The sequence below is a fragment of the Salmo salar genome, chromosome ssa17, assembly GCF_905237065.1.
Source record: "Salmo salar chromosome ssa17, Ssal_v3.1, whole genome shotgun sequence".
Lineage (NCBI taxonomy): Eukaryota > Metazoa > Chordata > Actinopteri > Salmoniformes > Salmonidae > Salmo > Salmo salar.
Window position 1 is genome coordinate 1,703,655 of NC_059458.1, and position 13,476 is coordinate 1,717,130.

Sequence of the window (13,476 nt, forward strand, 5' to 3'; positions counted from 1 at the left end):
AATGCTAGACCTCATGTGGCTGGAGTGTGTCAGCAGTTCCTGCAAGAGGAAGGCATTGATGCTATGGACTGGCCCGCCCGTTCCCCAGACCTGAATCCAATTTAGCACATCTGGGACATCATGTCTCGCTCCATCCACCAACGCTACGTTGCACCACAGACTGTCCAGGAGTTGGCGGATGCTTTAGTCCAGGTCTGGGAGGAGATCCCTCAGGAGACCATCCGCCACCTCATCAGGAGCATGCCCAGGCGTTGTAGGGAGGTCATACAGGCACGTGGAGGCCACACACACTACTGAGCCTCATTTTGACTTGTTTTAAGGACATTACATCAAAGTTAGATCAGCCTATAGTGTGGTTTTCCACTTTAATTTTGAGTGTGACTCCAAATCCAGACCTCCATGGGTTGATAAATTGGATTTCCATTGATTATTTTTGTGTGATTTTGTTGTCAGCACATTCAACTATGTAAAGAAAAAAGTATTTAATAAGATTATTTCTTTCATTCAGATCTAGGATGTGTTGTTTAAGTGTTCCCTTTATTTTTTTGAGAAGTGTAGAACAGCCAAAGGGGGCGGAGTTGCAATCTACTGCAGAGATAGCCTGCAGAGTTCTGTCATACTATCCAGGTCTGTGCCCAAACAATTCAAGCTTCTTTTAAAAATCCACCTTTCCAGAAACAAGTCTCTCACCGTTGCCACTTGTTATAGACCCCCTTCAGCTCCAGCTGTGCCCTGGAAACCATATGTGAATTGATTGCCCCCCATCCATCTTCAGAGTTCGTACTGTTAGGTGACCTAAACTGGGATATGCTTAACACCCCGGCCGTCCTACAACCTAAGCTAGGTGCCCTCATTCTCACACAAATTATCAAGGAACCTACCAGGAACAACCCAAAATCCGTAACCTTGTGCACCCTCTTAGATATCATCCTGACCAACTTGCCCTCTAAATACGCCTCTGCTGTCTTCAACCAGGATCTCAGCAATCACTGCCTCATTGCCTGAGTGCATCATGGGTTTGCGGTCTAATGACCACCCCTCATCACTGTCAAACGCTCCCTAAAACACTTCAGCGAGCAGGCCTTTCTAACCGACCTGGCCCAGGTATCCCCATCCCCATGCCCCGTTCAAAAAATGTAGAAATAAGAACAGATATAGCCCTTGGTTCACCCCAGACCTAACTGCCCTTGACCAGCACAAAAACATCCTGGGGCGTTCTGCATTAGCATCGAATATCCCCCGCGATATGCAACTGTTCAGGGAAGTCAGGAACCAATATACTCAGTCAGTTAGGAAAGCTAAGGCTAGCTTTGTAAAACAGACATTTGCTTCCTGTAGCACTAATTCAATAAAGTTTTCGAACACTGTAAAGTCCATGGAGAATAAGAGCACCTCCTCCAAGCTGCCACCTGCACTGAGGATAGGAAACACTGTCACCACCGATAAATCTACGATAATCAATCATTTTAATAAGCATTTTTTCCACGGCTGGCCATGCTTTCCACCTGGCTACCCATACCCCGGCCAACACCTCAGCACCCCCTGCAGCAACTTAATATCTGATCAATTAGTCTTTTAATTAATTATTCTTTACCTCACGTTAGTCTCATTCCAAACGTCGTAAATTGTTGGTTATCTGCACGAACCCAGCCTTTACTATGAATCATCCATACATCAATTGTCTTAATCATATATTTACTAACTAACTAAATAATCACAGAAATGCATAAACAAACAAAAAGTAGATATGGTTACAAGGAAATGATAGGGGAGGTTCCCTTGTGTGCTTAGCCGATATGACGGCTTGGTGGACAAAGGGAAGTGGGTGTGGACTGAGAAGGGTGGGAAAGACAAAAGGCAGTTGATAATTATATTAATTGAAATGCTAATCCTTTGCACATGAACGCTCACTCATTCTGGAATAATTGCAATCAATACATATACTGCTCAAAAAATAAAGGGAACACTTAAACAACACATCCTAGATCTGAATGAAAAATAATCTTATTAAATACTTTTTTCTTTACATAGTTGAATGTGCTGACAACAAAATCACACAAAAATAATCAATGGAAATCCAATTTATCAACCCATGGAGGTCTGGATTTGGAGTCACACTCAAAATTAAAGTGGAAAACCACACTATAGGCTGATCCAACTTTGATGTAATGTCCTTAAAACAAGTCAAAATTAGGCTCAGTAGTGTGTGTGGCCTCCACGTGCCTGTATGACCTCCCTACAATGCCTGGGCATGCTCCTGATGAGGTGGCGGATGGTCTCCTGAGGGATCTCCTCCCAGACCTGGACTAAGCATCCGCCAACTCCTGGACAGTCTGTGGTGCAACGTGGCGTTGGTGGATGGAGCGAGACATGATGTCCCAGATGTGCTCAATTGGATTCAGGTCTGGGGAACGGGCGGGCCAGTCCATAGCATCAATGCCTTCCTCTTGCAGGAACTGCTGACACACTCCAGCCACATGAGGTCTAGCATTGTCTTGCATTAGGAGGAACCCAGGGCCAACCGCACCAGCATATGGTCTCACAAGGGGTCTGAGGATCTCATCTCGGTACCTAATGGCAGTCAGGCTACCTCTGGCGAGCACATGGAGGGCTGTGCGGCCCCCCAAAGAAATGCCACCCCACACCATGACTGACCCAACGCCAAACCGGTCATGCTGGAGGATGTTGCAGGCAGCAGAACGTTCTCCACGGCGTCTCCAGACTCTGTCACGTCTGTCACGTGCTCAGTGTGAACCTGCTTTCATCTGTGAAGAGCACAGGGCGCCAGTGGCGAATTTGCCAATCTTGATGTTCTCTGGAAAATGCCAAACGTCCTGCACGGTGTTGGGCTGTAAGCACAACCCCCACCTGTGGACGTCGGGCCCTCATACCACCCTCATGGAGTCTGTTTCTGACCGTTTGAGCAGACACATGTACATTTGTGGCCTGCTGGAGGTCATTTTGCAGGGCTCTGGCAGTGCTTCTCCTGCTCCTCCTTGCACAAAGGCAGAGGTAGCGGTCCTGCTGCTGGGTTGTTGCCCTCCTACGGCCTCCTCCACGTCTCCTGATGTACTGGCCTGTCTCCTGGTAGCGCCTCCATGCTCTGGACACTACGCTGACAGACACAGCAAACCTTCTTGCCACAGCTCGCATTGATGTGCCATCCTGGATGAGCTGCACTACCTGAGCCACTTGTGTGGGTTGTAGACTCCGTCTCATGCTACCACTAGAGTGAAAGCACCGCCAGCATTCAAAAGTGACCAAAACATCAGCCAGGAAGCATAGGAACTGAGAAGTGGTCTGTGGTCCCCACCTGCAGAACCACTCCTTTATTGGGGGTGTCTTGCTAATTGCCTATAATTTCCACCTGTTGTCTATTCCATTTGCACAACAGCATGTGAAATTTATTGTCAATCAGTGTTGCTTCCTAAGTGGACAGTTTGATTTCACAGAAGTGTGATTGACTTGGAGTTACATTGTGTTGTTTAAGTGTTCCCTTTATTTTTTTGAGCAGTGTATTTACGCCAAGTGTGTTGTTGTGATCTCTGTTGGAATCGTCAGTCCTTCTGTTGGAAAGCTCATCCAAGTCTTTAGTGGTTAGGATGGATACTTCAGAGTACCATTCAGAAATGTTCTTATAGATAGATGTTTCGGCGGTTGTCGGTCTTCGCATCCCAGGTTCACATCATTTCTAGCTGCAGACTAGTAATTAGTATCGAAGATTGGCTCTTATTCTGTCGGGATCGATAGTCTCAGAGTTTAACCATTTCCACCCATGTAGCCAATGCTCCACGTGGTATGGTTAGGAATTCAACAACCATTACAACATTAGCTTAGACTGAGGTTTTTGTGGTCTCTACTCAAACCTTTGCCCCCTCAGCTGACTGAGGTATGCATGGTCTGAAGAGGATTTCTTCAGGTGGGGTTTTTATTCGTAACAGTAGAAAAGGGCTGTCCCATGAGCCAGATCATGTCTGTGCTCATGGGAGCGGGCCAATGACTTAGTTAAACTTTAAAAGGTAATACAGTTCTCTCACATTAACGGTTTAACATAGCATTACATAATTTCACAAATAGTTTCATCTTTACTCATTCATTTTATACAATAATTAAACGCAAACCTCATAACGGAGGCACCTGTATAAACAGAGTTATGGTAATGTGGCAGTATTGTCTTTCATGAGGTCATTAACATGAAACAAAACAGACCGGGTCGTAGCTGACTTCTCCACCGACGGTTTACACATTCTCCAAAACATGGATATTGTTCAGTTCTCAAGTTCTGTGATGTAGAAGAAGTTCCTTTGTTCTACTGTGAAACTCTCTCTCTATGTGTCTCTTTCTGCATAGCCAGGAGGAAAGAGTCTCCTCCAGGAATTTACGACCTGAGATAACAGAACCTGGGTGTAGGAGAGGAAAGAGGGGGAAGGCACTCGCTATACCCAAAGAGGGCCACGTCATGACACCTGCCTTTCTAAAATCTTCAAACGCCAAGTTAATAAGCAGATCACCGACCATTTCAAATCCCACCGTACCTTCTCCACTATGCAATCTGGTTTCAGAGCTGGTCATGGGTGCACTTCAGCCATGCTCAAGGTCTTAAACGATAGCATAATTGCCATCGATGAAGACAGTACTGTGCAGCCGTCTTCATCGACCTGGCCAAGGCTTTCGACTCTGTCACACACCACATTCTTATCGGCAGACTCAACAGCCTTGGTTTCTGAAATGACTGCCTCGCCTGGTTCACCAACTACTTCTCAGATAGAGTTCAATGTGTCAAATCGGAGGGCCTGTTTTTCCGGACCTCTGGCAGTCTCTATGGGGGTGCCACAGGGCTCAATTCTCGGGCCGACTCTTTTCTCTGTATACATCAATGATGTCGCTCTTGCTGCTGGTGAGTCTTTGATCCACCTCTACGCAGACAACACCATTCTGTATATATCTGGCCCTTCTTTGGACACTGTGCTAACAAACCTCCAAACGAGCTTCAATGCCATACAACTCTCCTTCCATGGCCTCCCAACTGCTTTTAAATGCTAGTAAAACTAAGTGCATGCTCTTCAACCGATTGCTGCTCTCACCCTCCCGCCTGACTAGCATCACTACTCTGGATGGTTCTGACCTAGAATATGTGGACAACTGCAAATACCTAGGTGTCTGGTTAGACTGTAAACTCTCCTTCCAGACTCACATTAAGCATCTCCAAACCAAAATTAAATCTAGAATCGGCTTCCTATTTAGCAACAAAGCCTCCACTCATGCCACCAAACATACCCTCGTAAAACTGACTATCCTACCGATCCTTGACTTCGGTGATGTAATTTACAAAATAGCCCCCAACATTCTTCTCAGCAAGCTGGATGTAGTCTATCACAGTGCGTCCGTTTTATCTCCAAAGCCCCATATACTACCCGCCACTGCGACCTCTATGCTCTCGTTGGTTGGGCCTCACTACATATCCATCGCCAAACCCACTGGCTCCAGGTCATCTATAAGTCTTTGCTAGGTAAAGCCCCGCCTTATCTCAGCTCACTGGTCACCATAGCAACACCCACCCGTAGCACGCGCTCCAGCAGGTATATTGCACTGCTCATCCCCAAAGCCAACACTTCCTTTGGCCACCTTTCCTTCCAGTTCTCTGCTGCCAATGACTGGAATGAATTGCTGGAGTCTTTTATCTCCCTCTCTAACTTTAAGCATAAGCTGTCAGAGCAGTTTACCGATCACTGTACCTGTACACAGCCAATCTGTAAATAGCACACCCAACTACCTCATCCCCATATTATTACTTACCCCTTGCTCTTTTGCACCCCAGTATCTCTACTTGCACATCATCATCTGCACATATATCATTTCAGTATTAATGCTAAGTTGTAATTATTTTTGCCTCTATGGCCTATTTATTGTCTACCTCCCTACTCTCCTACATTTGCACACTGTACAACGATTCTTTCCATTTTTCTTTTTTTTGTGTTATTGACTGCTTTTGTTTATGTGTAACTTTGTGTTGTTTTTGTCGCACTGCTATGCCTTATCTTGGCCAGGTCGCAGTTGTAAATGAGAACTGGCCTACCTGGTTAAATAAAGGTTAAATAAAAAATAAAGGGAGAACTCTACAGTGCTGATTTATGACATGCCATTTACACTTATCACACCTGTCAGCTAACCAAGCTCTCCATGGTCTTTCACATGAAAATGGGAAAAGGTGTAGAATGATGATCTACGCTTACTGTTGGATGGCAACGAGATCATATTGTACAGCAATTTCATCAGTTAACATGAAAACAAAGCCGGCGAGAGGTGGTTAGAATAGGACGGGAGGCCAAAAGTCTGTGTTACCAATAGAGAGTCAGAGTCCCGAGTGTAGGAACAAACAGTCTGACCCATGGTTGGGTAAAGAAAGTTTGTAGTCAACAAAGTATGCAGGAGTCATGAGGCAAATAGCAAAATAGCAAAATGCACAAGAATTAAAAAAAATATATAACGACCTGGGGCTAGTCATTGTAAGTTCAGAGTCACTCGCCCCAACGTGCATGTGTGCTGGAGGCAAGCGAAAGCTCGGGAGAGAGGGGTGAGTGTGGTGGAGGTACCTGTACCAGACAGGGGGAGACAATCCAGGGCAGACGGTGAACAGATCACCAGGGGGAATCCAAGCAGCAGTGCAGCAGGCAATGGGAGAAGCTTATTTCTGGAGGCAGATTGCTTGTAGAAAATGCCAGTGAATGGTCTTTGAACAGCAGGAGGGGGCTTCAGAGGACGCTTCAAAGACTCCTGACACTTGTTGGACCCGAAGACCTTTTACTTCACACCTTAGTGCTAATTGAATTTGTATCTGGCTCAGTTCCAGGTTGGAATGGTGTCCTCAGGTCTCTGCTGTTTGTTGGCTAGAGTATCCTCCGTATAGCTTGGAAAAAGAAAACCTTGGAAGCAGTAATCTCTCCAGTTAATTTTGGTCAAAATTATGTTGTAGGTTTGGAGTTTTGATCTGGAGCGAAGGCCATGCTGTGGAGAGTAGCATCCTGCATATGTACCTGCCCAAAAATCCAAGTTTCTCACTCCAAATCTATCCTTTTGTAAAAAAACATGTTGAAAGATGTGAGAGCTCACATTAAACTGTGTCTCTCTCTGAGGTGGGCGTGTCATTGACACAACAGTAGCTAAGATGGGGAGAAGTCTGTCCATAATAAAGCACTGCTCTACCTTCTTAACAGCACTATCAACAAGGCAGGTCCTACAGGCCCTAGTTTTGTCACACCTGGACTACTGTTCAGTCATGTGGTCAAGTGTCACAAAAAGGGACTTAGGAAAATTGCAATTGGCTCAGAACAGGGCAGCATGGCTGGCCCTTGGATGTACACAGAGAGCTAATATTAATAATCTGCATGTCAATCTCTCCTGGCTCAAAGTGGAGGAGAGATTGACTTCATTACTCCTTGTATTTATGAAAGGTATTGACATGTTGAATGCACCGAGCTGTCTGTTTGAACTACTGGTGCACAGTTCAGACACCCATGCATACCCCACAAGACATGTCACAAGAGGTCTCTTCACAGTCCCCAAGTCCAGAACAGACTATGGGAGGCGCACAGTACTGCATAGAGTCAGGACTACATGGAACTCTATTCCACATCAAGTAACTGACACAAGCAGTAAAATTAGATTTAAAAAAAAGATAAAAATACACCTTATGGTACTGTGAAGCCAACATAGGCACAGACACATGCATACACACACGATAACATATGCACTATACACACATGTACATATGGATTTTGTATTGTAGCTATGTGGTAGCGGTGGAGTAGGGGCCTGGGGACACAGTGTGTTGTGAAATCTGTGAATGTATTATGAAGTTTTAAAAATTGTATAACTGGCTTAATTTTTCTGGACCGCAGGAAGAGTAGCTGCTGCCTTGGCATAATAAATGCAAATACAAATGAGATGTTCGATGAGCAGGTGTCCATATACTTTTGGTAATGTAGTGTATATATACCTACACAATAATATAGTATCTAATTTCACATAGATGGTTTTGAAGCGTTTACCTGTTTTGTGTTATCAGTGTATTGCACTAGACAAATATAGCCTCTGTTCATGTGTGTTAACTCTCTTGACTTTGCTTACTCAGGCACCTATTGAAAACAGAGCTGGGGTCGTTTTTCACAGAATACCTCCAGGTAAGTGATGTTACTGCTAAATGGTGAAATAATATCATGGATAGATTGTTTCTGATTGGGCCATAATATAAATTTGACCAAAGCTTGTTTTATTGAACCTCTCTGTAACTCAGAACCAGTTGCTGACAAAGGGCATGGTCATTCTCCGGGACAAAATAAGATTCTACGAAGGTATTTGTGGTGTCTTACTTTTCATAGAATTTTAGTAGATGTGTTAACAGTGACAGTAGAGAGAGCAGTCAGTGCTCCAAATAAAAATAATTGAACTGAAGCTTACATTACCTTTGTCAGGGTTACCTTTGTCAGGGTCTGTGATGTTCTGTGCTTAACGCACCAAAGTCAACTGAGGCCATAGGTCCCAAACTGCTGTGCTTTGTGAGATTATTTTAGTACTAACAGCAGTTGGTTTGCTCCTCCTTTGGTGTTCAGGTCAGAAGTTACTGGACTCTCTGGCAGAGACATGGGACTTTTTCTTCTGTGATGTTCTCAACATGCTACAGGCCATCTTTCACCCAGTACAGGTATCACTCTCCTTCCTCTCTCTCTCTCTCTCTCTCTCACTATCTCTCTGTCCTGACTCTCCTCTAACCTGTTCTCTCTCTCGCTCTCTGATTTTCTCTCAGCAGACAATAAAGAACATTCTCTCAGGGAATTAAAGCTGCATTTTCATAACCCTACATCCCCCTCGCCTCACCCTTCGCTCCATTCCTCTTTCTACCTCTCCCCTTCCTTTCTGCAGGGTAAGGAGCCTAGTGTGAGACAGCTCGCTCTGCTCCATTTCAGGAACACCATAGTTCTGAGTGTGAAGCTGGAGGATGCTCTGTCTCGGCCTCGCGCCCGCATTCCCCCCTCCGTCACGCAAATGCTGCTTATACTGCAGGTATGTACAGAACACCTCTCTCTGTCTTTCTCTCTCCTTTTTGTCTCTTTATGTCCCTCACACACACACACATACACGCTCTGACCTGTCTTCTCTCTCTCTGTAGGGTGTCCATGAGTCGCGAGGTGTGAGTGAGGACTATCTGCGCCTGGAGTCTCTGGTCCAGAGGGTGGTCTCTCCTTATCTGGGCACCCACGGCCTCTACTCTGGAGACGGCAGCGTGGCACACTGCTCCTGTGTGCTTGGTAAGATACATATACTGCCCTGTTCACTGTTCCACTACGTTTTCCCTCTCCTTTACTCTCCTTCTCTTACACACTCTGTCCTCCCACAGAGAATCGTTTCCAGTGGTGCTGGCCTAAGCAGCCTGTGGACCAGCCGTCTAAGAACCCTGTGGTTCGTTCTAAGAGTTACAACATCCCTCTCCTCCTGACGCCCGTGGCAGAGTACGACCCTGATGCCAGCTCGGTGGGCAGCGGGGGCATCCGACGACACTCTGCCTGTGAGATCATCTCCTGCCTAGAGGAACAGGGCCTGGCCTACGCCGACATTGCCTCTGGAATTGACACCTCCAGCACCCCTGCTAACAGGCTCTGTGTGGTTCCACAGTCCACAGGTAGGGCCTCAGTCCTCCTCACTAGGTCTTTACTAGGTTAGGCTATGCATACACTACAAACTGTAAACTTCCAGAGGCGCAGGCGCATAAGTTGCCATAGTAGGAAAAATAAGAAAAATACTCTTGCCAGATTGATTGAGCCTAACCGACAACCTTCCCTCTGGCAGGAACTATGGAGTCTCCTCTCCCCTCCCCCTTAATCCCCCCTCTCCACTCCCCAGGACCCCTCTACAGGACGGAGGTAACAATGACCCTCACAGACATGGTCAATGGTGCCCCCTCCTCTCCCCCCAGCGGATCTTCCAGCCCAGAGACCATCATTGGACAGGTGCTGGAGTCCCTGGACACAGATTTAGATGGGATATTCATAGAATTCCCACCCTGCTGCTCGGAGTCAGTGGGATATGGTCGGGAGAGCAGGCAGAGCACTGTGTAGAGAGGGAATCATGGGAAGAAGGTGCGCCTTAGGCACACATGTGTAGGATCAGCTTGCCCTCCCCAAATATCTTAGCTTAGACATTGGATGGAAATGCTAAACTTAGATCAGTCTTTAGGCTAGAGGCAACCTCATCCTTATAAGGATTTTGTGGCTAAGTGCACTCCATACTTCTCTCCACAAGATACCTCTTTTTAGTCAGCATTTCCTTGGAGAAGAAAAAACTAACTTTTCTAAGCATTTGATTCGATCTGATAATGTCGGCATTTTTTGGGATGTGTTTTGTTTAGTGTGTTTTGAAACTTAACTCTCACCACTATGATGCCATAACCTGTGGGCATTTGGATGTGGGCCCTTGGATTGTGTCTGGGTTTTCTACAAAAGCTTGGGAGAACTGCAGTTACCAGAAAAGCTTTTGGAGTAAATAGAGTATGTGAATATGATTTGGTCACATCTTGCTCCTCATTCTAAGAACCGGCATAGTCCGATATGTATTAACCTGGCTTGTCCCATCTATGTTCCCTCTCCCCTCTGTGTGGTTTTTCACTGTCATGCCAAACATGTATGGCGTGAAAATGATAGTCAGAGGAGATGGCTAAAATACGTCTGAGACCGGTCTATCATCCTCTTTTCAATAGTCATAAAGCAGTCATGTTATGATTTACTTAATAACGAAATGTCATTGTTTGTTTACTGTTTACATGGGAAGAGAAAATGAGGGTTTAATGATATTGAATGTTGTATCATTCACTGTGTTGTGAGGCACTTCAACTGTAAATACATTTTTGTTTTTAGGACAGCTAGATATTGTGAAGTAAGCTTTTTAACTTAACTTGTGACTTCAATAAGGGCTTTTTAACTGAAGCTATTTTTATGATGTTTTACCTCAACCGTTTTTGTATACTTTGCTTTTTTTTTTTTTTAATCTGTAATTAGACGTTTTTATCCATGATTGTAAATGATCATTAATTTGTGATATCAGATTTTAATAAACATTTCAGTGGCTAAGTACAGATTTCCATTGCCTTCTTAAATAAAAATGTATTTAGTCCATTGACTTAATTTAATCAGAGAGGAAGTGGCAAAGCGAGAGGTTTCACTCAGGGCAAAATCTGTCCGTGAAAATAAACCCACGAAGTAAGGACATTTTGTATGGCGGTCAAAGACTGTCAAAAACAAATGTAATTGCTAATTTGCTACGTGAGGAAATTTCATAATGGTTAGATTGTTGCAAATGCACTAATATACAGTAAGTGGACACACGTGGTATTTAAGCAACTTTGAAAAAAAACGACTTTATATCTGAGTTGTGCCTGTTGTCATAGAGATAGATAGAGTACTCATCATGGATATAACACGTCATAGGTCGTTATCAACAAAACTTCACAATACAGTGCAGTGCCTTAGATTTGGCTGCTAGGGGGCAAGGAGACCACCAGCTCTGCTAAAACCATTGACAACGGCATGCCGTTTTCTAGAGATTATTAAATAAATGTTATGACTATTTGGTTTTAATATCACCTCTTGAAGAGCAGTCAGAACACCACATTTCCGATTATTCCACATTTAGCTCTATCATCAGAATTATGCACCAAGTAACTGCATGCTTTTCATGGTCAGTAAACAATTGATCATGTAATTTCAGATATTAGAGGGCCTATCCATTTGGCATGTAGCTAGCTATAGCTAAGCAAAGAACGTTTAGCTTGCTTTATCAGAGATTAGGCTTTTGAAAAGAGCTTGACATCGGCAAATCCTCGTCCTGGTAAAGTGGTCAGTCGGACTACTGTCATCACTATAGATGGCAAGCAACTCAAACAATATTTGTATATAGCCATCTAGTTCCTCCTTAAAGTTAGCTCGTTAACTAGCCATATTGAGGTGATATGTTAGCTAGCCAATTCGACGTGGTAAATCAATCAATGCAGCAATTGGGATTAAATACGCTCTTAACAATGTTGAAAAGGGGATAATGTTAGTTAACTTTGCTAGGTAAGCCTACATTGGTTGGAGAAAAAAGTACATACATAGGTCTACTCACCACTATGTTTAGCCAACTGTACAAAGTTTCAACCAGTAGTTTACAAAGTAAACATTATCAGCTAACAGTAGCCTACATCTGCAAATTTCACCCTTCTCCTGCTTGATAGGCAGAGGCCAAAAAGGACTATACATACTCCGATATAGCTCACTTTTATTTTATATCACTCAAATATCCAATTAATGGCGGTGGCCAATATTGAGCGATATCGTGAGGCTATACCATCACATATCTGAAATTACATGATCAATTGATGTTTACTGATCACGAAAAGCATGCAGTTACTTGGTGCATAACTCTGATGATAGAAACCCAAATTGGTCTACATGGACAAGTTCTGGCCTGGTTTAGATCTTATCTGTCGGAAAGATATCAGTTTGTCTCTGTGAATGGTTTGTCCTCTGACAAATCAATTGTAAATTTCGGTGTTCCTCAAGGTTCCGTTTTAGGACCACTATTGTTTTCACTATATATTTTACCTCTTGGGGATGTCATTCGAAAACATAATGTTAAATTTCACTGCTATGCGGACGACACACAGCTGTACATTTCAATGAAACATGGTGAAGCCCCAAAATTGCCCTCGCTAGAAGCCTGTGTTTCAGACATAAAGAAGTGGATGGCTGCAAACTTTCTACTTTTAAACTCGGACAAAACAGAGATGCTTGTTCTAGGTCCCAAGAAACAAAGAGATCTTCTGTTGAATCTGACAATTAATCTGGATGGTTGTACAGTCGTCTCAAATAAAACTGTGAAGGACCTCGGCGTTACTCTGGACCCTGATCTCTCTTTTGAAGAACATATCAAGACTGTTTCAAGGACAGCTTTTTTCCATCTACGTAACATTGCAAAAATCAGAAATTTTCTGTCCAAAAATGACGCAGAAAAATTAATCCATGCTTTTGTTACTTCTAGGCTGGACTACTGCAATGCTCTACTTTCCGGCTACCCGGATAAAGCACTAAATAAACTTCAGTTAGTGCTAAATACGGCTGCTAGAATCCTGACTAGAACCAAAAAAATTGATCATATTACTCCAGTGCTAGCCTCCCTACACTGGCTTCCTGTTAAGGCAAGGGCTGATTTCAAGGTTTTACTGCTAACCTACAAAGCATTACATGGGCTTGCTCCTACCTATCTTTCCGATTTGGTCCTGCCGTACATACCTACACGCACGCTACGGTCACAAGACGCAGGCCTCCTAATTGTCCCTAGAATTTCTAAGCAAACGGCTGGAGGTAGGGCTTTCTCCTATAGAGCTCCATTTTTATGGAATGGTCTGCCTACCAATGTGAGAGACGCAGACTCAGTCTCAACCTTTAA

The 13,476-nt window shown here is 44.2% G+C and overlaps 1 protein-coding gene and 1 pseudogene across 1 annotated transcript in view; both read left to right on the forward strand.

The window, feature by feature from the left end:
* LOC100286559 (proline-rich protein 5) overlaps positions 1-11,120 on the forward strand; it is a 31,433-nt gene extending 20,313 nt beyond the window's left edge. Inside the window, 8 exon segments of the mRNA XM_014125165.2 lie at positions 8,132-8,180; positions 8,294-8,351; positions 8,610-8,701; positions 8,920-9,060; positions 9,167-9,305; positions 9,395-9,676; positions 9,844-10,056; positions 10,059-11,120. Coding sequence (XP_013980640.2) covers positions 8,132-8,180; positions 8,294-8,351; positions 8,610-8,701; positions 8,920-9,060; positions 9,167-9,305; positions 9,395-9,676; positions 9,844-10,056; positions 10,059-10,144 — 1,060 coding nt within the window. The 3' untranslated portion in view covers positions 10,145-11,120.
* The window catches only part of LOC106561341 (E3 ubiquitin/ISG15 ligase TRIM25-like), a 552,627-nt pseudogene that overhangs the window by 219,755 nt on the left and 319,396 nt on the right, over positions 1-13,476 (forward strand).